The sequence below is a fragment of the Peromyscus eremicus genome, chromosome 17 (assembly GCF_949786415.1).
Source record: "Peromyscus eremicus chromosome 17, PerEre_H2_v1, whole genome shotgun sequence".
NCBI classification, from domain to species: domain Eukaryota; kingdom Metazoa; phylum Chordata; class Mammalia; order Rodentia; family Cricetidae; genus Peromyscus; species Peromyscus eremicus.
In genome coordinates this window covers 4,894,479-4,920,335 of record NC_081433.1, presented here as the reverse complement: position 1 = coordinate 4,920,335, position 25,857 = coordinate 4,894,479, and the positions used below count along the sequence as shown (strand labels likewise).

Below are 25,857 nucleotides of genomic sequence, written 5' to 3'. Positions count from 1 at the left end.
TCTACAGAATAGGGGAAAAAATTGCTAGTCATTATAGCTGACAGAGGTTTGTTATCTAGAATATGTAAGAACTCAGGTATCAAGATCCCTAGCAGCTAAAGGCTCCAGACTCAGAATACAAGAACTCAAACAAAAACAAGTGAATAAGTACTAATAAGCCGAACAATCAAATCAATAAATGGGCTAATGAAATGAGCAGGAGGTTCTCAAATGATGAAGCAGGCATAGCCAATAAACATGAAACAACATTCAACATTACTGGCCACCAGGGAAATACAAATAAAAATCACAGTGAGATTCTCATTTCACCCTAGTCAAAAAAGATGAATGAAAACAAGTCTTGGTGGGGATGTGTATCGAGGGGAACTCTCCACTAGCGGGGATGTAAACTAGTCTAGAGACTATGGAAATCAGTGTGCAGGTTACGGAGAGAACTCAAAGTGGGTGTCTTATGACTCACATACACCAGGCTTGGGAGTTTCCCTAAAACACCCCTATTCAAATCCAGTATTTTTGCTGAACTGTATTCTCTAAGAAATAATGGTGATATGTTGACATGAGAAGATCCCTTGGAGAGGTGTAAACTATCCACACTTTACAATTACTGCCCTGACATGTTATTTTACAGTGCCCAGAATGCTCTCACCTGATTTTTTCAAAGTTACAGTTGAACAGAGAAGCATCAAAGGTGGGTGTTGGCAGACAGGCTCACTCAGGCGCCAGGGCAGAAGGCACAGTGGTTTGATCTGTCAGCCAACCTTAGCAGCGGTGCTCTGGAAGTCCCTAGCCATTCCTCCGGGTCAATGCTCTTTCTCTACCTACCACTGCTGCCTCTTAATTATTGTTTTATGAAACAAAATAAACTTCCAAGTCCATCTCACTTGAACCCCAAAACCTCACTTGACACAGAAAGCAGAGAGCTAAACAACATTAGATTCGTGACACAGATTTAAATGACTTTCCTGTGTGTGACAGTGTCATCTTTACACCACTGTAAGGCAAACGGGGAAATGTCTCCTTCTCCATTTCCTCTTGAATGGAGGAAAGCATCTAGTGGGGTCAGCTAGTAACACAGAAGACATGGTACACAGTACACAGGAAACGGACGCCGTGGAATGTGCATGGGCAGCAGTGTCCTTGTGGTCATCAAGGGGAGCATGTGTGTGCCTTGCATTGACACCGATGCTATGACCTCTGCTGAAACCTGCAGCAGCGGCAGCAGGCAGTGGAACTGGACACCACCGAAATGTATTCCCCTGCTACAGATGCTCAAAGTGGGGTTTATGTGAGTGGGACTACAGTTTCGCATTAGTGGCTTTTGTGTACACGTCAGATGTGTCTGCAATAACATCGTATAAAGCAACTGGAAGTTATTAGAAAATACACATGTGATCCAAAATGAGGAATCCTTTCCTCCCATGAAAAAGACTTTGATGTCAGAAACAATTGCACATTTGACCTGAACCAAGAAAACTCCAATAGTCGGCTCTTTTCTAATTATTGGATGCTTACCCATTTTAAATTACGTTTATTTTAAACTGACAAAAACTGAACTTCTACTAAGTATCTTCATCTACGACTAGTTCAAGACTCCTAGATTAAAACAAAAACAAACAAAACTTTCCCTAGTGTTAACTGGAAAAGAGAAGAGTCTATTTAATGTGAAAAGAGAAGATAAATCCTGAGACTTTGCATGAATGTTTCAATGACCCACAGATACGGACCCTCTTCTCACTGCGAATTACGAAAGCCCACCTCTAAGGAAATCTCCCGGCCTTCTGAACCGTGTGTTTCCAGAGGAGACCCGAGGGCATGGTGCATGTTGGCTTAGACTGTGGAGCACAGCCTGCCTCCCGGGTCTTGGCTTTAAGAATGAGGGCTCCATTTCTCGTCATTCACACGACAGACTTTGATTGTGGTTGTCTCTCAAATTTCCTGGGTTGGACCAGACTCAGTGAACCAAAATAAACAGCTCACAAGCAAAGGTCTGGTGGTGGCTCGCCCTCTTTTGGTATTTCCAGTTGTTCATGTTCCCCTCGGAGGTACGGAGGAGAGGAGCGAAGGGGCCACACGATTCAGTGAGTGGGTCACAGCAGTTTCAGGGCCCCGAAGAAGGTGCCGTCTCCGTCCCGGGAAATCTGCGCGTTCTCCCGAGGGATGGCCAGCTGAATCTCGTCTCCTTCTTCCAGTTTCGCGATGCCTGGGGCGGGGGTGACAAGAGCTTTCAGTAGGGCACGTTAAAGGAAGCTATCACACCATGTCAACACAAGCGTTCACACTCACAACAGCGGACCTCTCAATTGGTCATGACTCTGTTGGCTTTTAAATTAAATAAAATGAGGACCTCAAGAGGAGAAACAACAGATTCCAGATGTGTGTCCACTGTGCGTAGACGGGGATTCCAGTGGCAAATGTCAGTGTCAGGTGGATCAAACCCTGTTCTTTGAGAGACTATCATATCATCACGGGTGGGTGCTGCTTAATTTTGCTACTAAAGGAAACTTTTGCTAATATTAAAATATAAAATATTATATTTAATACATATTATATATTATTTTTAATATCTAATATTAAAAATATAAAATTACACACACACACACATATATATATATATAAAATACCCCTACGAGAAGCCTGTTCAGCTCACCAACGAAGCCATGGTTCATCTTAGTACATACAAACGTTCCTCGGTACCATGCTGGGTGTCTCAAGCTCACCACTTGAGGTCGGGCAAGTTAGCGTAGGATCAAAACACAAACTCAAAATTAAAGTAGTAAGCCTGAGACTTCTTGGAGCTGGTTTTCATGCCTAGCATTGACCTGATACTGAGACATATCTTCAACATTAAAGGAGTTAGCCTTTAAAAAGTAAGGGACCTGGGGAGTCTGTCAGAATCCACCCACAAGAAGGAACTGTGAGGAAACCAAGTGATTTGGAGTCTTTGGGGAGCATTGGCTGAGGCATTCTATAGGAAATGCCAGCAACAGAGTGGAGGTTTTTCCATTGATAAATATTTTGCAATATCAAAACACTGGTCAGCACTGGGTACAGAGGCAGACTCCTTTATGAAAATTAGGGACTTCGAACATGACAGACTTCCTCCTGGGCACTGAAGTCATTAGGGGCCAGCGTGGCGTGGCCTCTGTGATGGGGTTGTGTTCTCTTCTGCGTCCAGCTGATTTATTGGGCGTTTGTTTGTAAAGGCCTTTGAAATACTTTAGAGGTATTTCACAATCCTGGGTTTCACATTGCTGTTTGCTGTAACCATCTGAGACTAAAGACATTCTTTGGGTTCTGAATAGATTTGTCAAGACCAGTAGAGAGAGACAAGTGTGTAAGGGGGCCAACAGCTGATTAATTTGAAACAAAGTGAGGAAAATGTTGGCAATTCCAGTGTGGACAGGCTGGAACTACAGCCTGCCTTCGCCTGTGCCTTTGTGTCCCTGAGCTCAGTGCAAAGCTGCTGCTGCTGCTGCAGTTTTGAGTTCACAACTCGCCATGGGCACAAGGCCACCTCTTTAACCATGAGAACTAACTCCACCATTCTGCAACATGCCCTGCCTTGCAGGAGGGACTGACTGGGGTCGTCGTTCCATCACACGCCCACACTGTGGGGCCGGGCGTGCTGTAGCTTGAGACGGAGGCACTTGGGAGCAGTTGTGTTACCTCCGTAGCTCGGATTCTCCCTGAGATGCGGTTACAAGAGTAAGGAAGCCGGGGTGGCCCATGGTGAAGCAGCCGGAGGACTGAACAGAAAAGGGAAGCCCAGAGGGTTCTCGGGTTTTTATACCTGACAGGGAGTAGGCATCGTTCCTGTCGCTGATTTATAAAGGATGGAAGGAAAGCTGCCTTAGAACTGTCCCCTCATGAACTCTCTGCAGCTGTGAACCCGCACAAAACCGGAACAAGACCGGGACCCTCAGCTTTGCTTCGGGGATTAGGGAGGGGCTCGCGAAGCCACACCTCCCCCTGAGAGACTATTGACAGCTAATGGCTTCTGGGGAAGGAGTGCCATTTTCTTCAGGGGTTTAACTACTAAAAAGTTGCCCAGGCTCCAGCAAATAACCTCCCTCCCATGCTCTCGAAGCCACCACAACCAAGATCAGTGGGGCTAACACCGGAAAAGACAGGAAAGCAGGAGGGGGCTTGTTCAGAAGAAGAAGGGAAACCACAGAAGTGTAACAGCGGTAAGAACTAACAATCATATGTCTGTGCACGACTTCGTCACAGAAGAGAAGAAAAATAAGAATTGTTCCAATGTCAAGCTCTGTGACACTCATTCTTAATTTTTTTAAACACATTTATCTCATTTAATTATTTTCATGTGTACTGGTATTTCTTCCTGTGTGGACTTATGTGCACTATGCATGTACAATGCCTAAGGAGACCAGAAGAGGGTGTCAGGTCCCCTAGGACTGGCTGCCGCGTGGGTGCTGGGAATCGAGCCACGGTCCTCTTCTCTGTTGAGCTGTCTCTTCAGCCCCAATTTTTATAAAAATGGTTCGACCGTTAGTAATGATAGCAGTTTTCTCAATTGACACCAACTATGGCAAAACAAATAGCACAGTCCACAGCGGAAGGTCTTTCCATGAAGATCACAAAGCACTACTTTCGGGGGATCTGATTCCCTAGCACACAGTCTACATTATTCTGCTAAGTGAGTCTGAGGCGAGCTACATACCAGCCGAGTAGCAGGAGTTGTTGGGCAGTGTTCTCGGCATATTCTGAATACATCGGAACAGGGTCACCAGGCTCAGCTCGTCCCCAAAGACGTGCACTTTCTTCCTCTGGATGAGATGTCCCATGGCAAAGATAGTATCTGTGTATAGAACCTGAGAAACAAGCCAGGGTGTCCTCAGATGTGCGAGACTGTGAAAGCACTGGGCCAGGAAGGTGTGTGTGTGTGTGGGGGGGGAATGACACTACCTGGCTGTAGATGAAGAAGTAACCCGTTTGCTTCACCACTATTTTGTTCTCTTTTTCCTCCAGGGCGCTTCCTCTTTTAAAGCTGAGAAGCCACGGAACAAACGTGTAAGATCCTGCAGTAGAGAGAAGTACTCGTAAGGGAGTCAACCGAGAAAAAGCCATTTTTCCTTTTTACTAAATTTGAAATAGCACATCGTATATTCTAAAAAATGGAAGAAGAAGAAGAAGAAAAGGGACTGTTCTCCACTGGGCTAGCTACCGTTACGTATTTTAGCATGGGCGACCTCAGATAGAGACACCTAACAGACCTCGCTCCACAGGAATGTCTGGGTTTTCTTTCCTTGTTTTATATATTGGCTATTTCCTTATAAAGGTTGGTTTGGGTGGGAAGGGCCAAAAGAAAGAATGGACTTTCCTCGCACAGCACACGGAGAGTGTCTTCTTCCAGCTCCTGAGTGATCAGGTGAGGAACTTAGCGAAATGTGTGTAGAGGAAGTAAGTCTACCCCAAGCTGGCAGCAGAACACAACTAGGAAGTATGGACAATGACTGAGATGGACCCTGTATTGGGAAGTGCTCAGAACTAGTGTACCAAGAGGAGGACGTGCACGCTGAAGGCAGCTCTGTTCAGTGCCATGGAATCTCCTCATCCTCTCCAGAGTGACAGAGACGGTGTGCTCAAAGCTGTACCGAGGGTAGACAGGAAGGACAGACAGAGCAGAAGGCAAGGGAACCAAGCCACTGGGCCAGGATGGAGCAGGGTGCTTCCTAGATCTCACACCCAGGAAGAGAGTATGAGCACACATTTCCTAGGAATAGCTTACTCAGGCAGGAGTGTGCACAGCTGCATTGGGCATACATCAGCATTAGGTTGAACCTCAAAGCTAGACGATGAGAAGAGCTATAAATTAAATGAAGGAGAGCAACTGGCAGAAGGTCGGGGCCATGGCACAGTGAGGACAGAATAGTAAGCAATGCCGTGGCATGAGTCTAAACATGCCAGGATGTTCATGTACAACGGGAAACAGTGATTCAGCCTTAAACATCACCTCTGTCAGCAAAAAATAAAGGGGGAGCTGTCAAAGGCCAATCAAATGAGTCCCAAAGAGACACTGTATTCACCTTTATATCACTGCGTCTGTCTCACAGGTTCACCCACACTGTGACTAAGGACAGGGTACTCCCTTCTTTTCTACAGCCACCTGGTACCCATCGCTTCATGCCCCACATCACCATCACCCATTCCTCTGCTGATGGACAGCCAGTTGATTTCTTGGCTGCTGTGACAGGTGCTGCAATCAACTTGGGAGAACTGGCATCTCTTTAGCAGATTGATTTAGTTTTCTTTATCTATAAACCCAGAAGTGGGTTTGCTAACTCATACAGCAGCTCTACTCCACATTTTTTTCTACAATGGCTGCACTAATTAAAGGCGTTAAAAGACATCAGCAGTAAAACAAGGCAGATGCCACTGTGAATTGAGGTCATAGTGAGTGAAAATCATTAAGTTGGCTCCTCAAGTAAGCATTACCATAGATAGATGGGGCTGGAGGAAGATGCTGGGGCGGCTGGGGAGAGTGGGGAGGGAGGTGGTGGTGCTGGAGAGGAGCAGACAGGTACAGAAGCATCATGGACCCTGCCTCAAACAAATAAACAGACAAACAAAAACTGACTATGTTGAAGTTGGTTACTTTCATGGATTATTTAAAATTCCAGGTTAAGCCAGGCAGTGGTAGCGCACGCCTTTAATCACAGCACTCAGGAGGCAGAGGCAGGCGGATCTCTGTGAGTTCGAGGCCAGACTGGTCTACAGAGTGAGATCCAGGACAGGCACAAAAACTACACAGAGAAACCCTGTCTCAAAAAAAACAAAAACAAAACAAAACAAAAAAACAAAAAACAAAAACAAAAACAAATAAACAAATAAAATTCCAAGTTATAGCCCACCTCTGTAGGAAAGTCATAATGGCAGCAGCTTGAAGCAACTAGTCTATTATATCCACACTCAAGAAAAGAGAACAGTATGTGCATGCATGGTTTTTGCTTTCCTGATTGAATGTTTAAATTGCTTCGTTCTTATTAGTTCAAAACCCCTTGTTAAGGGAATGACGCTGCCCACATGGAGCTGTGTTTTTCCATATCATGTAGACAACACCTCACTGAGACTCTCTTCCCAAGGGGTTCTAGGTGTGCCAAGGTGATGACTGAAGCTAATTATCCCACACCTCTCGCTGACCTTTGGGCTCTGTGCCAGCAGGAGATGACGGTGAAGGCCAAATGGTTAGGGTGAGAGGGATGCTTAGGCTCAAAGCCAGTTTGTAAAGATCGGGGGAATGGCTTCATTTTACTTCAGGCTTCCAGTGTTTATGATAAATAACTATGAAGACCAGGACTACAGAAAGGGAGGCATTTGCCAGGCTGACCTCAGAGAGCAGAACAGACTTCACCAATATGGTGTGTGCATAGATGTATAGATAGATGGATACGTGGATGGATGGATGGATGGATGGATGGATGGATGGATGGATGGATGGGTGGGTGGGTGGATGGATGAGTGGGTAGATGGATAAGTGGGTGGGTAGATGGGTGGATGGGTGGATAGATGGATGGGTGAATGAATGGGTGGGCAGATTGGTGGCTGGGTGGATGGGTGGCTGGGTGGATGGGTGGATGGGTGTACGGGTAGCTGGGTGGATGGGTGGATGGGTGTACGGGTAGCTGGGTGGATGGGTTGGTTGATGGATGGTAGATGGTTGGATGGGTGGATGGGTGGGTGGGTGGGTGGTGGGTGGATGGGTGGGTGGGTGGTAGGTGGTGGGTGGATGGGTGGATAGGTGGGTTGGTGGATGGGTAGATGGTTGGATAGGATGAAGGATGGGTAAATAAGTATATGGGTGGATGGATGGATAGATGGATGGGTAGATGAGTGGGTGGGTAGGTGGGTGGATGGTTGGATGGGTGGGTGGATGGGTGGATGGATGAATGGGTGGGTGGGTGAATGGGTAGATGGATGCTTGGGTGGGTAGGTGGGTTGGTGGATGGGTAGATGGTTGGATAGGTTGATGGATGGATAGATGGGTAGATGAGTAGATGGGTGGATGGATGAGTGAATGGATAGATGGGTGAAAAGCAACTGAACAACTAAATGACTATTCTGACAATGTCACAATAAACCACAGAAAACTCTGGGATGGGTAGGGCACCTTATTTCCAGAATCAACAAATTATGATTTCCAAACTGCCTAATTTTCAAGAATAGGTCAAAAGACATACAAATATATAAGGAAATCATGAACCAACCACAGGAGAGAATAGACCTTAACCGAAACCATCCCTGCAAAAGGCCAGACACGGAACTATTAAACATGTTTATGCAACTGAAGGGAACCAGGATGGTGACACATAAACAAACAGACACTTCCAATAACTTCCTCAAATTCTTCTAAAAAAAAAAAAAGAATAGTTACTAACTCATGATGTGAAACCAGAATCACCCTGGTACCAAAGCCAGAAACCACAATGAACTCCATATCAAACATTAATCATGAGGGTAAATGCAACACTCCTTGGCATGATGCTAAGATCACGGGCAGGACTCTTATTACTGGTGCCCAACACTGCACTGTAATTCTAACTCAAGCAGCTAGGAGATGAGGAAATAGAAGGAAAGGCATCCAATTGGAAGGAGTAAAGTAGAACCATTTATAGTCACACAAAACAGTGATCTATGGAACAGATATCAACCCAGCAGAGCTAATAAATGAATTTAACTAAGTTGTGTCACACAGGGTCAGCTCCCCAAAGTCACTTTCATTTCAACCAAGAATGGAAAAAGTGGAATTGAAGAATACAGTTCCATCTTTAACATCATCTGTTATGCACTGAGTTCAAGTCTTCCCCAAACCCATATATCCTATGTCCTATGTCCTATGTCCATATGTCCATATGTCCTATGTTCCGGCGATGCTCTTGGGAGGCAGAGACTCCAGGAGTTTTTATGTCACAGAGGTTCAGTTTTCATGAATGGTACTGGTGTGAGTTACTCTTGGCTCTCTTATCCATTGTGCAAGGTCACAATAAAAGGGAAATGGAGGAGGAGTGGATCTGGGGAGAGGAGAGGTGGGGGGGGGGCTGGGAGGAGTGGAGGGAGGGGAAACCTCAATCAGGATTGGAATATAATGTATGAGAGAAAAAAATTAAAAAAGGAAAAAAAGAAAGAAGACAAACACCACAAAACACAAATATATGTTTAACAGATCTCCTGGCAACTGGCCTTGGTCTTTTTAGTCCCTAATATTGGGAGAAAACAATTCACTGTTTAAACAATCCAGTCTATGGTAATTTACTATATCTACTGGAACTAATACCGAATTCAAACAAATAAAATGCCTAAAATTAAATTCACTCAATATACTACTGTATAAATGATAAAAGTTATAAAATATTGCTAAACACAGGAGACATAAGTTATAGACATAAGTAAGAAGATATCTCATGTCCATGGAGTCTAACTTGGGTGTCATTACCATGGCAATATTACTTGATGCTACCTAGAGAGTCAGTACAGCTTCTCTATCTACAAACTCAAGGTTTTTTTTTTTTTTCTCTAAGTGGAAAAGACAACCTGATGTTCATTTATTATTGACAAGGATACTTGAGTCTCCGAAACAGTCTTTAAAATGACACACAATATCGAAGAGTTAACTCTCGAAACTTTAAAATTTACAAGAAGCTACAGTAGGCAAAATACTGTCGTGTTCTGTCATAAATGTAGGCCTATAAACCAACAGAATATTGAGTGCAGAAATAAAGCCACGATTCTAGTCCCAACTGGATCTTTTACAAGTGTCCAGGCCTGTGTGATCCTCTCCAACAAAGGATGTTAGAATAACCGAATATCTACATATGGGTGGTGCTGTGCCACTGTCCAAAACATACACAAAACTGACAAAAATAATCCAGTGACTTCAGTGCTGATACAAATGACTTGAATATAGAAATATATGATCATTAAGAGAAGGCAAAGATGTCAACTGTGCTGCTGAGTCTGTTGACATATTCATCAATAGTAACACCCAAAGCGTGAGAAACAGAAGAAAAATCAGTAAAGGAACTGGATTTCTTCAAATTGAATACTTCTGACCAGCATGGTGACACAACGGCTATAATCCTAGCACTCAGGAGCCATCTCAGACTTCATGAGTAGGCACTGTCTCGATAAAACAAAAGAATAAAAACCAGGCAATCCTCAAAGTAAGGGAAAATATTTGCAAATCAAGCACTGTTGTCAAGGTGTGTCATCTAAAATATAGTTTCATATTTCAACACCAAAAAGAAAAATAACTCAATTAAAAAGTGTAGTCAAGGTTTTGAATAGACATTTTCCCAAAAAAGGATACTCAAATATTCGGTAAGAATTTGGAGTGATGCTTAAGATCATAACTCAAAAGGGAAATGTAAATCAGCACTATAATAAGGTCCTTCACAGGAAAGCAACAACAATAAATAAACCACGTCTTGGTTAGTCCCCTTCTATCCACTCATCCCCCACTTCTGTGTTTAAACCACAGCCTTGTGGCTCTCAGGAAAAACCTGTAGACTGTGTTAACATATGACTCTTTGCACCAACCCAAAAGTCAGTTATCAACAGACAACTCTCCCCTCTTCCCACCATCTGATACTTGCACGAATGCACTTGAAAAATGCTTTGACTTGTGACTTTCTTCTGCTCTGTAGCTATTGAAACATTTTTCAGGGTAGCTTGGATCTGTGCTCCTGGTCCACCATCACTCATACTTGGAATAAGAATAAATGTGAGCAGGGCGGTGGTGGTGCACGCCTTTAATCCCAGCACTTGGGAGGCAGAGCCAGGTGGATCTCTGTGAGTTCGAGGCCAGCCTGGGCTACCAAGTGAGTACCAGGAAAGGTGCAAAGCTACACAGAAAAACCCTGTCTCAAAAAAACAAAAACAAAAAAAAAAAAAGAATAAATGTGAATTCCTTTTGAGGTGTTTTAGATCAGCAGAACATAGTCATCACCGATGGTGAGCACATTGAATGCAAATCATCCCTTTCTTTGGGCTCTCCAGCATGAACGAGACTTCACCTAAGACCCCAGATGATACACTAAGCAATGAGATAAAAATATGTTATCTGTTTGGGAAAGACTCGCTTGCCCCTTGCAAGGGGCAGTGGTTCATGGCATGCAAACTTTCTTCACGTGGGTCTGCCTGACTCCTCAGTAAAATGCCAGTGCACACCACAGTTAGATACTGTTCTCATGTGTTTGTTCCTGTTCTCAGATGGCCAGCCAATATCAGCCCATGCAGGCAAAAGGCCAGGAAGTTCTGGCAGTAGCCCAGGCCTGCATAACCATGTCCATGGCATAAATGCACAGAAAATGCAGTGTTTCATGTGGATTTTGGGTTTTTTTTTTCCCTTTGACAAATGTGTACAGCAAATCTTTCCCAAGCATTGTTTTAAATGTTGTCTTTAGTTCTGAAGCTCTTCTGGCTTGAGTTCTAGTCTTAGGGAATTGGTTGCTGATTTCCAAATTCTACAAACATGAAACAGAAAGCCATAAACAATCACAGCTTCTCAAATGGTCTTGTATTGGTTTGGCATTTAACACTATTAAGTAGAGAAGTATAAATGCACAATAACACCAAGACTCACCGCAGAGGCCAACCTGCACTCATCTGTCCTGATTTGTTTCTCCTTTCCTGGTCATCAAGTGTGGTCTCAAACTCCAACTGTGGGCCAAGGACTCAGAAATCCCCAAGCCCTAGCTGGCTCTCTTCCCCCTACTTCCAAGTTGTCCTCTTACATTCTTTACCTATTAATTTGTGGGGTTTTCCTCTTTTTTCTTTTCTCCCCACTAGTAGTAAAACATCATCAAAATAAAACATGTGTATATTTTCTTCAATACAGACATTCCACTATCCTCAGTGATTCAGTCATTGTATGTTATTAATCAGTGTATGAAAAGTGAAAAACTCAACAGATGAGTGGACGGTGTGGTGTAGAGAATGGGATTTTCTTCAGCTGTAGGAGGAATGAAATTATTACATTCACAGGAAAATGCATGGGACTGGAGGTCATTGTCTTAAGTAAAACACAGATCAGAAAGACAGACACAGTGTGATTCTGGCGTGCATGTGTGGCATGTATGTGCAGTCATGTGTGCATGTGTGTGTGGGGGGGTGCACATGTTCACTTGCATGTGTGTGCACATTCATGTCGAATGTATAAGACTACAAAGGGACTACAAAGGAGGAGGAGGTCTTTAGGAAGGGAGAGGAGAACCAGTAGAGGCAAACTAGGCAAGAAGACTGGGAGGTGGGGGGGGGGGGGGGACAGATCAAGCAGGACCAGGACCGGGAGGGTGGGGAAAGCAGTGGGAGGGGGATAGCAAAGCACGATGACATACATGTGTGAAAGTCACTGAGGATTCATCTCTTCATGCCCTAATGACAAGTTAACTGCAGATAAAACATGCAGACCAGATGCAGCATTCCTTTCTTGAACGCTTTTGCCCATTGATTATCTTGCATTCTCAAAAGCTACAACATATCAATGTTCCCCAAATATTTGACTTTTCAGGGCGCTGCTACATGCAAGAGTGGCCTGGTCACATGACTATGAGAAACAGGATTAAATTAGGGAAAGAAAAGGTTTTGCTGGAGCAGGGCATCAGGTTCAGTGATGTGATAAAGAGCCTTGTGTGTCCCCCAAATACTGGAAGGAGCAGCAAGCTGCTTCCAAGGGGTTTATCAACAGAGTCCTGCATCACAGACCTTCCTCTGGCTCAAAATTGTGGGTGGTGCCATTTGGGAAATGGGGTGAAAAGTGGATTCTTGTGTTTGGCCACTATTAGAGAAAATACTTTTTTTTCTTCCTAAAATTAAAACTATCAAAATTTCAAGGAAGCAACAATCAAATTGAAAGCATTCCACTCTTAAGAGTAAATAATCCATCATCAAGTACTCGCTGGACATTAAAAACGGATAAAATTACAGCTTTGGGGACATGACAACCTTGTTCCCATCTCAGATCTCCAGCCAAGGATCACAGGCTGACTCATGAAGATGGTCGCCTATCCTCACAGAAGCCAACACTTCCCCGAACAATAAAAGCAAAACTCAATTTGCTCTGATTATCTAAAATGTACTATTAGTGTCTCTGAGGCCATGTGTTTACTGCGTTATTACACTAGTCTGTGTGCTCATTCCCTAGTCATTTTGAAGAGGCTCCTGTGATAGGAAGTCTGGAGGGTGGCTGATGGGAGCTGTAGTTGAAACACTACGTTAGACTGGAAACATACAAGCACAAGCCACACTGGACTGAGTCCTAAGCAGACACAGAGCAGGGCTGAGCGTTACCTTTTCGGATCGTCGGTGTGTCACTGTCCGCGATCAGTTGCAGACAGTCTTGAGTGACTGAAAAGCAAAAACACAACGTTTTAGTTATTGGCAGGAGACAGAGGACACAAGCCTGCCTCCCCAGAAGCACCGACAGTGTCTCCCTGTGTGCAGAGCCGCACCTTCAAGTGTCTTTGTGAGACCTGCTCACTCGCTGGAATCTAAACACCCCGAGTCCCTGACACCCGAGGAGAGCCTTCTGTGTTTGGGGAATGCAGTGAGCAGCCGTCTGTAACATTCAGTCTGAGTTCTTTTGAAACATTTCTAAGGCGGATGTATTCATTTTGGTGTTTTCTTCTTATTATATTTTTATTATTTAAAACAATTTCTAAATTTAAATATTTTTAGATCATATTCTTCTCCTCCAACTCCTTCCAGACCTTCTCCCCTTTCCTACCTACCAAACTTTAATTTCTTTCTCAAAAAACAAAACATACATAAACCCAATGCAACAACAGAATCCCTCAAAAACAAGAAAACAAAACAACACCCAAACAGAAAACAACAACAAAAACAAATAAACAAACAAAAACTTTAACCAAATAAAAGAACACACAAAAAACTGTAGAGTCCGTTACATTGGCCAACTGCTCCTGAACTTGAGGCCTGCCCTGGAGTGGTTGAAGAACCCCATGTCACTCCATTGTAGAAAGCTGGTCTTCCCTCTCCCAGCAGGTACAAATGTCAGCTCAGTTGTTACCCTTTGCCTTGGTGACGAGGTTTGTTTTCATTCATTCATTCATTCATTCATTCATTTTTTAAAAATATAACAAAATAAAATACAATATGATAAAACAGAAACTATCACATTGAAGTTGGACAGGACAAACTAACAGAAGGAAAAGAGACCAAGCGAAGGCACAAGAATCAGAGGCCCACTTGTTCGCACACTCAGAAGTCCCTAAAACACAAAACCGGATGTCATTACATATATGCGGAGGACCTGGTGCAGGTTCTTTGTTTTTTACATTTTCTGTACACTTGTAAAGTTAGGTTTATAAGGATTTCTAAGATAACTTTCACTAAAAAAAATCTAACATTAAATAAAGACTAGCTACCAAAAACATGACTTTTGCCCTGACTGGAAATGAAAACACCCATCAGAATCTCCTGAGAGGTTGAAGTAGTAAATGGCATCCTAAGGCATTCAGTCCTTCGATATCCACAAGAACTCTAAAAATCAGGTACTGGAAGGCTGGCCTCAGAGAGTGTAGACTGCTTGTTCAGGACCTCGAGGATGCCAGGGATGGGGCCAGAGTTTAAATTCTGTCATTTCCCTCTACAGCCAAAGTCAAGTTTTTTTTGACAGAATATTTTGGATGGAAGAGAAAAATTAAAAACCACCTTAAAAATACGATGTAAGAGTTCTGTGAGGCTGCGCACACGTCAGTGAGACCTCCTGGAATCACCAGGTCCAAGCACACATGTCCAAGGAACAAAGAACAACTGTGAAATAATAGAAATGGCCTTTCTGTTGATATGTTTAAAAAAAAAAAAAAACGAGAAGCAGTAAATGCCTGTGCAAGTGCAATTCCTAAGTCAAAGCATGAATTAAAAAAATAAAAATAAAAAGTACCAGGAGGCAGAGGCAGGGTGATATCTATGCATTGTAGGCCAGTCAAGGCTGCATAGTGAGACCCTCCTTCTCAAAATACCTAATAATAAAGCTTTTTATTCATATATATTCATTGTACAAAGTGATGACTTCCATAAAGTATTTTTCTTCAATATATACACTCTGACAACATTCACTCCTCATTACCCTCTCCTGTCCCCTTATGAGCCAGTCTCCTCTTCTCTATTAGTCTCCCTTCTACTTATGTGCATACGCTTGTCTGTATGTGTGTGTTTAAATTCTAGGTTCCACATATAAGAGAAAATATGACATTCATCTTTGAGGGGGTCTGGCTTATTTTTCTCAGCATGATGATCTCCATTTCTGTCAATTTCCTGCATATGACATAATTTTGCACTTTATGGCTGAATAAAACACCACTGTATATGTCTGATTTTTAAGGGATAGTTTAGAATTTCACTATATATGAGGTCTTTAGTCCAAGTGAAGCAATACTTGATTCCCATCTTCTTGATGAACACACTGGTCATGTTAAAAACTGGTCACGGTATGGAATGCTTGCTACCTCTCAGTGTTGAATTGAAAATGTTCTTACATTTGAAACTTGAAATAACAATTAACTAAGTGCAATTATATAAAAAAAAGTACATTAAGAAATCCTTGCCGGGTGGTGGTGGCGGCAGTGCACGCCTTTAATCCCAGCACTCGGGAGGCAGAGGTAGGCAGATCTCTGTGAGTTCAAGGCCAGCCTGGGCTACAGAGTGAGTTCCAGGAAAGGCGCCAAAGCTACACAGAGAAACCCTGTCTCGAAAAACAAAAACAAACAAACAAACAAAAAGAAAGAAATCCTCCCGTGGCATTTAAAGGTGGAAATATAACATTAAAAACTACAGTTTCTTTATAACCATGAAGCTTTGTAACTTCTGTCTCTGCCTCCCGAGTGCAGATGAAAGGCCAGCACCACCCATCTCTAAGGTCTTTTTTATGTTCTGGGACGACTCTGATTATAGCAGAGATGGCAAACCTGCTGGAAGGCACCAAAGCTTGGAAAGCAGCATCCACACACTTGAACTGCTGCAGAGAATTGTTTGTTTTAGTCTTCTTCCTATCCTTGAGATGAAGCAATCAGGCCTGCACCAGGGGGAAAGAAGGATTAACTAGGTTCACTGCAGGGGCGCAGCTCTTCACTGGAAAGATGGAGAAGCTCCATGGCAGGTTGAGTCGGTGGGAAGAAGGACAGTGGGGAGGAAGGGAAGACAGGAAGAACAGTGTCTACCGCCCTTGAGCCCAAACTACAGAGAATCCAGGCAAGTTATACAAAACTGTGGAATCTGTTCCTAGCTTTCCCAGAGGGTCTTCTCAGGGAGGTGCTGTACACAAGTGGCCACAGCTGGTTACCTGGGCAGCACTTGTGCCAAATGAGTGTGCTCAGCTTTCACCCTCACCTCACACCAGGAAAGGGAGGGTGTTACACAAAGGCAAAGGCAAATGGCCAACTTTCTAGTCTTTCCATTGTTGTTGTGGTGTGTGTGTGTGTGTGTGTGTGTGTGTGTGTGTGTGTGTGTATGTGCTCGTTCATGACATGCATGACAATTAAATGAAGCAATGCTGATGAAATCTTAGTATTTACACCCTATATTGAGCAACTACAGAGTGCCACTGTCAGGAGTGTGAACACTGTTGATCTTCATAGAATCCAGTCAGATATCTCCTCAGAACATGCTAGAAAGACACTGGGAGAGCATGTCATCCTAACTGAAGCTAATAAAGGCCAGATGCATGAACTTCCTACTGCAATTCTTCTTCCCTGACTGTTTCTTTAAGCAGGAGACTGCCACAACCCTAATATTTGGTTTCTACCAAGTGCATTTGTTGAAACCTACCACCAAACTGATAGAAAAATATCGTAATTTAATTCTAGGCAAACTAAATAAAACTCACCTATAGCCTACACATTGAAAAAAATTTTAATCATGTAGCATGAGAAATCTAACCCTTTCAGAAGAAAATATCATTTGAAGAAAAAATTATTTCAACAACTGCTCCTTGGAGAACAAAAAGGTTCGGTGACAGCCTCTCAGCTACATTCACCCAAGTGTGTTTCTTCGTCAGAGGTGCTTGGTCTAGAGAAGGTCTTTGGCCTTTTGAATATATTTTTTCTTTTAAGAAATTTGAAATCTCTCATTAAATTTTTTCCAATTATTTTATGGGAGTCATTCTATATAGCTCTTACTTTATAATATCTATAGTTGTTCAACAAAAGACTTGCTGCACAGTGAACCAAACTCAGATAACTGTAGTGTTTCCTAATAGTGTAGATATCTAGCCACAGCATTTTAAATATACACAGTCTAGTGAAAGAAACAGATATTGATGACAACTGTGAAATTCATTCATAGTGTTTACTATTTCATGGATTTAAAAAATACCTTTCCCTTTCACACAACTGAAATTACGTAAGTCGTTTAACATGGGTTCCTTCTCAGCTAAGCTGACACTATTACTCACTATAGCCTTTCTGAGCCCACAAGATATTTCTCACTGTTTACATCTAGAAATCATGCCCTAATGATATATAAAACCATGATGACTGATCTGAGAATGGTCACATTTTAGATCTCAAAGATATTTACTCATAACATATCTAACAAGAAAAAGATCTCATTAGTGAAGAAAATAGCTTTACAAAATGAAATTCCCAAAGGATGAACACAACACCATCACTTAGTATTGGTGGAAGGAACGCCAACACTCTTCAAGTCAAGACTCTTAAATATTACTCGTGTGGAAAGCTTGTCTCCATGTTTAAAACCTAACGTTTGCCATATAACATCCTTATACTTCTTAGTCGAGAGAATTTGAAACAAGAAGGAAGCCACTACCAGGTGCCATTGCTTTCTGCGTTAGAATCAAACCCCTTCCAGCTGAATCTGGTTGGCTGTCTATCACCACAGCAAAGCTAAGTCTAATAATCACAAAGCACGTGATGTAATTGTGGATGGTTATGACTGGTTCACAGGAAAAAGGTCACATGTGGAGCGTTTCTCCTATAACAAATTTTCCACAGTGTGTCCTGACAACGGCTTTGGCCATCACGTGAAGCACAGAGGAAAGCCAGACTTGAAAAAAACACCGATGAGCACCCACATAACTCAGTGTTTACAAGATGGAGGGGGTGTGTGTTTCCATGCCTATAAACATGAACAGCTCGGAAAATTTTTCTGCGTCATATTTCTTTCTCATTCCTATAACCTGGAATATTGAGTGCATTTTTACAAATCCATACAATCCTCAAACCCAACAGAACTATTCTTGTCCATGGTCGGGACAATTACAGAAGCTGTCTATTCCTGTTTGTGAAGTAAAAGTCTATATTTGAAAATAATTACTGATTCCTCAAATAACTAACTAGTCCTGTTATTTTTGTTATTGCCAAGGAGACAGACATCACATGGTATGAGACAGAATCACAGCACACTGTCAATTGTGGAGCTCACACAGCTTCTGTAATTGAAAAAAGCAGAACATATAACCAACAGACCATAGTTCTATCCTTACTTAACATATATTCTGTGGTGTTATCAAAACCAAATTATATTGAAATTTACAGGTGCTTTGTAGTAAACATAAGGAACTCATTTGATTGCTAATTTATTATTTTAAACTCTGTGCTAACTTTATTCAGTTCTTCCAACTGACTCTGGGCTTCCCTTGACCATCTAAAATGTGTTAGCTCTCCTGGGAATATTTACAAGAAATCTAGTGGAGCATGCTACACAGAAGTCTACACATTCCTGCTTATTGTACAGCTGTTCATAACAGCTAGCTGTGGAATTCAGCCTACATGTCCATCCAAAAATGAACATTAAAAAAATGTGGTATGTGTATACAATGAAGTTTTATTCAGGCATAAGACAAATTGTGTCATTTTCAGAAAAATGGATGGGCTGTAGATCATTAAGTGAAATATGACAGAATCAGGAAGTTACGGATGAGCGTTTGCTCACACATTTGGTATGGCCTGATATATACAACACACATCTATGACATTTTAACACACAGTCACACAAACACATGTAACACAAAAGGGGGGATTATTTGGAAAGAGGAAAGAACCCACATAGTGCTATGTGACAAAACTTTTCCTGGGGAGATGAACACACAGGCCTACTCACCCCAGATAAAGAGCTCATGACAGACCAAAGTATGAATTCCATCGAAGTCCAACTTGGTGAACCATGAGAGTTTTTATTGGGGTCATATAGAGGAGCAGAAATGACTCACAGACAGCTGCATCTCCAAAGCCTACCCCAGCATGGGGGACAGCTCACAAAGCTGGGAACCTGGAGCACAGTGCACAGCCTGCAGGAAGCTCAGCATGTTAGAGTGTCTTTTCCAAGTGACTCAGTTGGTCCAAACCTCTTCCAGGCAGCTGGCCTTGCCTGAGAGTCTTCTTTGCAGCTCAGCTTCCTTCTGTCTGAGAGGGACTCTGAGTTTTTGTTGCTTACTCTAGCAGGGAGCGGTTTACTGAATTTGGTCTGTCCCAGGGACTTCCTGAAGTTATTTGGAATGTTTACCTTCCTGTTTAAGTAGCTTCTGCAGGATGGAATGTTCCAATCTCAGCGGAAACCGTTACACAACACAGAAAGGATGGTAATGGGGGAACAGGGAAAGTTATGTATTGGGTTGAAGTATATTATATACTGTATGAAGCCATTATAACGAAACCTGTCACTTTAGTTAATATACATTAATTCTTAATTTCAAATGAAAACCATGTTTTTGCCTAATGAACGAAAAGTTCCTTGCAGAGTTTCATGGGGAACACACTCTGACATGTCGGTTCCTCTCTTAACTCTAGAGTGACTATACAATGGCATACGAACAATTGGTTATCCACCTGTTTGGACAGGATTTGAGCTCATTAGAAACAGCTGTGTCCTTAGAAGGACACCACCACTGGGATGAACTTGCACCTGCCCACAGGAGCTCTTGGAAGTAGGAGCTCACCTAGAAAAACAACAACTAAACATAGAGACAAATATCACGAACTGCCGTGGGGTCACTGATGTCGCTGTGACAAACACCCCGACAAAGAGCGATGTCAGGGAGCAGAGGGCTGATTTAGCTTACTGTGCCATGTCACATGCCGTTGTTTGGAGGAAACCCAGGTGGGAACCCAAGCAACTGCACACACCCACAGTCAAGAGCAGAGAGGGGACATACATGTCCTGGACCGCTTGCTCATGGTGTGAGCTTTCTCCATTTTCCCACAGTTCAGGGCCTCCCGCCCAGGGGATGGTGCCACTCAGAGTGGACTGGGTGTTCAACATGAATTAACAGCCAGGACACTCTCCCATAGATATTTCCACAGGCCAACCTGACCCAGCTAACTCCTCAAAGGTCTCTCTCCTCAGGTGATGCCAGGTCCTGTCAATTTGACTGTCACAACTAACCCACATGTCAGCCGTCTAGAATTAGTAATACAAACAACACATCGTTTGAAATTATGAGATCATTTTGAAAGTAATTATTTGCATCTGAAAAGTACAAAAGCTAAAACTGTGAAGAGATACTGATTATTCAAGGAGAGGTAGGAAGCCTGCCTCAGCATCCTGCAGAGTTCCAATAACTCAGAAAGCTGTCTTACCGACTGTTTCACCATACTGACCATTTTCCAGTATTATAATAACAAATTACATGTACGATCCATTCGTTTACTCTGTATATTTCCCCATAATGCATGACTCTGGAGAACAGAGTCAATGCTGCGTTTGGCTGAGCTGACCGCCTTGGCTTCCTACCTCTTATTTCCCAAAACTTCAAGCTCAACCCGAACAGGGTTCAGAGTTTTGGTTATCAGCTCGGTATTTTCAATTTTAAAGACATTTTTGGAAACTGAACAGATTCCAGCTCTTGCAACACATACCCCCATAGTGGGGGATGAGGGGAGCCTTACCATTGAAGCAGAGGAGAGGAGGAAAAAAAAACATTGAAGAGAAGACTGGGTCAAAGATCACCTCGCAGCAGCCAGCTGTTCTAGGAAGGAGCCTGCCCTTGCCTGGTAGGAGGTTCAAGTTCACCTAAGAGGTGAAGTGCTACACTGCATCCTCCATACACATGTGCAGCCTGCAGGTCACAGCTATGCCAGGAAGGCTCAGCCAACACTGGACATTCCCAACTTGGCAGACATCACAATTTTCCTTCCCCTGAACTGGATCATGGAGATCAAGAAAGGCCACTCAAAAAGAGTATTGGCATTTTTATTTTTAATAGCTAAAACCTTTATCCAAGAAAATCCTCATGTTAGGATACCCATGTTCTTGGATAAGGAAATATTAGGTCTTAAGTTTGTGTGTGTTACCCCTCAAATTTCTAAATTTTAGGGTTATTAAATGCGGTACAGCATTCTGGATGGACCCTGAACTCCAGGTCGCATGGCCGTTGAGTCCGTAGGTGAGTGTTAGCCGGGGTTTCTTCCTGTGGCCTGGTGCCACATAATTAAGGGAAGCTGGGTAGAGGTGTCCCCGAGTCTCTGGACTGTCTTTGCAAACCTACACAATTCAAAACCAGTTCCAAACTTAGAGGCCTGTGTAAAAATGAAGTAGATTGGCCCAAGTTATCCAATAACTGTTTGGAGATGCGGTTGTGAATCTTGAACCGCAGTGGTCCTTGCACGCTTGTGGTCTTTGGACCCTGTGGTTCTTGCATGCTGGCTCATGTCTCTGAGCTGTTCATCTTTCCACCGCCTTACTTCTACCGTTAAAGCAGGTTTGTTAGAGGGTATCCATAAAATGATCAACACAATTACTTTTTAAAGAATTTTGTCTTTCTAGAATCTAAAATAGATACCTATCGCCAGGGATTGACCCTGGGGTGCTGTGCATGCCAGGGGAAGCTGCACCTCTGAGCTACCTCCTCTGTGCCTGTTTTTCCTTGATTTGAGGCCAGGTTCAGTAAACTGCTGCAGGCTGGGACTGAACTCACTCTGTAGCCCAAGCAAGCCTGGAATTTGTGATCCTCCTTCCTTGGCTCCAGAATAGCTGGGGAGACAGCCCCATGCAACAGGCCCTGTTGACCAAGTGTTTTGTTTGGCAGCAAGTTATTTGAAAGAATTCATCTTCTTTAGGCTCTAAAGATGCTTTTATTTGGATTGTGGAATGAATAAAATCATAGCTGGTGAGGGCTCAAAGCCCAGGCCAATGTGATGCCATGTATAAGGAAACTGGATTATGTAATATTTTCAAATCATATTGTTTAAGTTTTTTTTAATTAAGAATATATCCAAACACATTTAAGGGATGAAAAGTGAATTGTTGACTATGACAAACTATTTGGCAATTTTTTAATCCTGGATTTCCCCACATTTCTGTTTATTATATTGTAATAAAAAGTGACCTTATAAAATACATTAAGATTAATAAAATGTAATTTGAGATTCAAAGTAACTGAAAAAACAAAATTCTTGCCAAAATACTAAGTTTTAAGATTAAGAAAATGTAATATTTGTCCCTGGAGGACTGGGAGGACTGATGAGCAGACCGAAGGTCAGGGCTGCCCTCACCTCCCTTCTCCTTTGTTGTGATATCAGATATCACAACCTAGCAGTAGCTCAGGAACAGACCCAGCAGGTCACACAGAAGAGCCTTGATGGACACTTAGAAAACAAAAGGAACACCCCAAGGATATTAAGTCCCAGAGAAAACAATCAGAACAAGAATTCGTAACAAAAATTTACAAAGATACATAGAATTTTCTCAATTAAAAAGAAGAGAGAGAGAGGGAGAGACTCTATTAAACACCAACTGAAAATCCTTGTATTTCAGATAACTTTCATGTGTGTGTAGGTAATCATTCTGGTAACTGATAACAAAATAAAATTTCCCTATTCAAAAGGATAATATATAAAACAACAGTCAATATTTTAATTGGCAGGGAACAGACATTTCTCTTCCCTGAGACTCAATGTCTGCAACCTTCCATCTTGGGTTTATGAATGTAAGAAAAATATATGTAAATAAAATACAAAATATATATCATATATTAACAATATATTATTCTCTAAATTGTATACAATTAATTATTAATTAATTGCCTTCTAATTGCATCAATCTGAAATATTTGGATGCATAAAATCACAAATCTATAAAATATGCAAATGGCAGGATTTTTAAAAAATAAAGCATTACAGAACCCTAATCTCCTCTCTCTCTCTCTCTCTCTCTCTCTCTCTCTCTCTCTCTCTCTCTTTCTCTCTCTCTCCCCTTCTTTTATTTTCCTTGTTAGCCTGGAACTCTATAGATCAGACTGGTCTTGAACTCACAAAGATCTGCCTGCCTCTACCTCCTAAGTGCTGGGATTAAAACATACATCATAATTCTCTGCTATTCTCTTGCTCGTAAAGCTCTTGAAATGAGTCTACGTCCTCTTTAGAACCGGTGAAGTTGTGGTTTATTTTCAAAACCCATCTTTAGAAGTCAGGATGGGTAGCAGAGAGGACTAAGACTGTGGCATCCTGAACCGACTATGCATTGATGTCCATTAAAATGTGAAACTACTTAATCCATCCAAAACATGCAGGCAAGACAATAAGCTGGTGACAAAATGATCTCACATAAATTCAGTCAGGTATAAAGAACTCCACGTGGCAGGTTCACCAGCACAAGAGTTATGGAGAACGGTTGCAAACTTTTGTCTGAGACAATGGTCTGGAGGGGAAATAAAGAAAGGAGGAAATAGGGACAGTGTGAGAGGTTTTACCACAACAAAAGGCAAAAGGATTAATGAGTTCACAGCAAGGGACACGGAGTCATGACAAAAACCACTCACTCCTCAGGCAGTCAGGGGCAAGGGTACTTGGACTTGGTAAACCAGAGGAAACAAAAATCGTGTTAATACACATGCAACATTTCTGTACAGGTTTGAAGGAAACACAAGATTCAGTGAAATATTTACATCAATGTCAAAACTGTAAAAAATTAGGATAATCAATCAATAAAATTAGTAAAGATGAAACTGAAAATAAAGAAGATAAAATAAAAAGTATAAACAAGTGGAAAATATCTATACTTAGTAAACAGAGTCCACATTCAAATAAATTTGAGAAGCTATTTGAAGGTATAAAAGTATCAAAATGAAAGCTTAAAGACAAATGCTGGCGAGCATGTAGAAACCTGTCGCCCCAAAGATTTCACAATAAGGAACTTGAATAATGAATGTATGCTTCTATCGAATGCATAATTCAACAGAAACAAGAGATAAACAAAAATTATGCATCTTGTATCACAGTAATAATTAAAATTATTTTAAAAATGAATAGTAAGACTAGGGAATTACAAAGAAATTGGTGAGATACTTATTGTAAAGTAAACAAAATATAGCAAGGTATACATTCTGTTACTGTTTGTACCATAGTACATGAACTGCTACTATATGCACTGTGGTTATGTGCTATTATTACATACACCATGATATATGGGATGTTATTACATGCTCTTTAATTGTGTGTTGTTATCCTATGCCTTGTGCTTTATGTACTGTTATTACATGCACCAAGGCATATGTGCTATTATTATATACATTGGAGTACATAAGCTGTAATTATTTCAGCAAAAAATGAAGGAGAAAGCTCACATTACATACAGTAAATTTCAAATTTGTGGAAGATTTTTGGTACTGCAATGAATATAATATTTTCATACCCTTTGGCATGTTACTTAGCAATTTAGTAATTTTTTTTTATATGACTTGAAATTATTTTTAACTCCAGCTATCAGGACAAATGTTTTCATATGAATTAAAAGTAGACAACAGCAAGGATGTGTTAAACTGTGTTTGTTAACAAACATATATTGCTGCTGTTCCCTCTCAAAGCAATGAGATTAGATCATTTTAGTAAACTCCCAACTCTGCAAAATACTAGGGAGTGGACGGAGAATCACCAGTCACTAGAGTGATTACGTGGAAATTATACTGCATATAGAAAGGTGTGCATTAAAGAGTCTTTGCTATCTCTGTGTGTCGTGCACACCCTTGGGAACGGCTTCTTGACTGAGATGCAGGTGTACACGTCACTCTGAAGTGACAGGAAGAGCTAGTTCCGCCGCTGAGTTCATCTCCCACACGGCGGCACAGACGTCCGGCTGTGCACATACCCTGCTCATTGGAGGACGAGGCACGCCACGCAGCCTATTGCATTTGCTCTAAAACCACACAAAGTGCTTGCTCCACCGTGGCGGCGGCTGCAGGTGTGTACAACAACCCCAGCTCCTAATCGCTGTGCCCGCGGCCATACCTGTTTCCTCCGGAGCCTGGAAAGAGCGTCTGTTCCTGTGGCCGATGCTGGAGTTGTGGGCTCGCGGAGCCGCCGGTGCCAGGAGCTGAGAAGAGAGACACCCACCCCGTTATTGGACGTGCAGCCGGGCAGCAGCAGCACCCGGGGCTCCCTGGTGGGCAGAGGAGGGGCGAACTCACTTTGGCTGCTTCGGTGGCCCCTGGAGCCCCCGGGGCGGATGGTGCCAGTGCGCCCCGGTAGCCCTGCAGCTCCATGCGCAGGCTCATCAGGTCTGCTTGCAGAGCAGCAAACCGGTATAAGGACACCACCGTGAGGCCGCTGGACAGCAGGGACAGCAGGAGGGTAACAGCCAGCAGCCTCCCATCCCTGCAGATCGCGACCCAGGCACACTCCTTCTGGGGAGTGATGGGAACACCCCCCACTTTCATTTCTTCTCCTTTCTCAGGGCAAAAAGAAAGGCGCGGTGGCTGGGTCTCTGCACTTTGAAGGTCTGGGCCTTTGGAGTAAGTGACCACAGGGGTGGGTCATTTCCGTCCTCTGTGTCTCTGGAGGCTCCCCTAGGAGCGCTCTCCTGACTTTCTTCTATATCTCCCGCTATCCTAAAGTAGGTTCTCTGGCTCTGGCCTTCCAAGGATTGCTCAAT

At 42.6% G+C, this 25,857-nt stretch overlaps 1 protein-coding gene across 1 annotated transcript; it reads right to left on the bottom strand.

The window, feature by feature from the left end:
* Positions 1-1,626: 1,626 nt before the first annotated feature.
* On the bottom strand, positions 1,627-25,738 carry Tnfsf13b (TNF superfamily member 13b; the record flags this gene model as incomplete). Its single annotated transcript, XM_059244989.1, has 6 exons — positions 1,627-2,200; positions 4,682-4,832; positions 4,927-5,039; positions 13,306-13,362; positions 25,215-25,299; positions 25,394-25,738. Coding segments are annotated over 6 exons (864 nt in total), but the record flags the coding sequence as incomplete, so codon positions are not given.
* Positions 25,739-25,857: the final 119 nt, after the last annotated feature.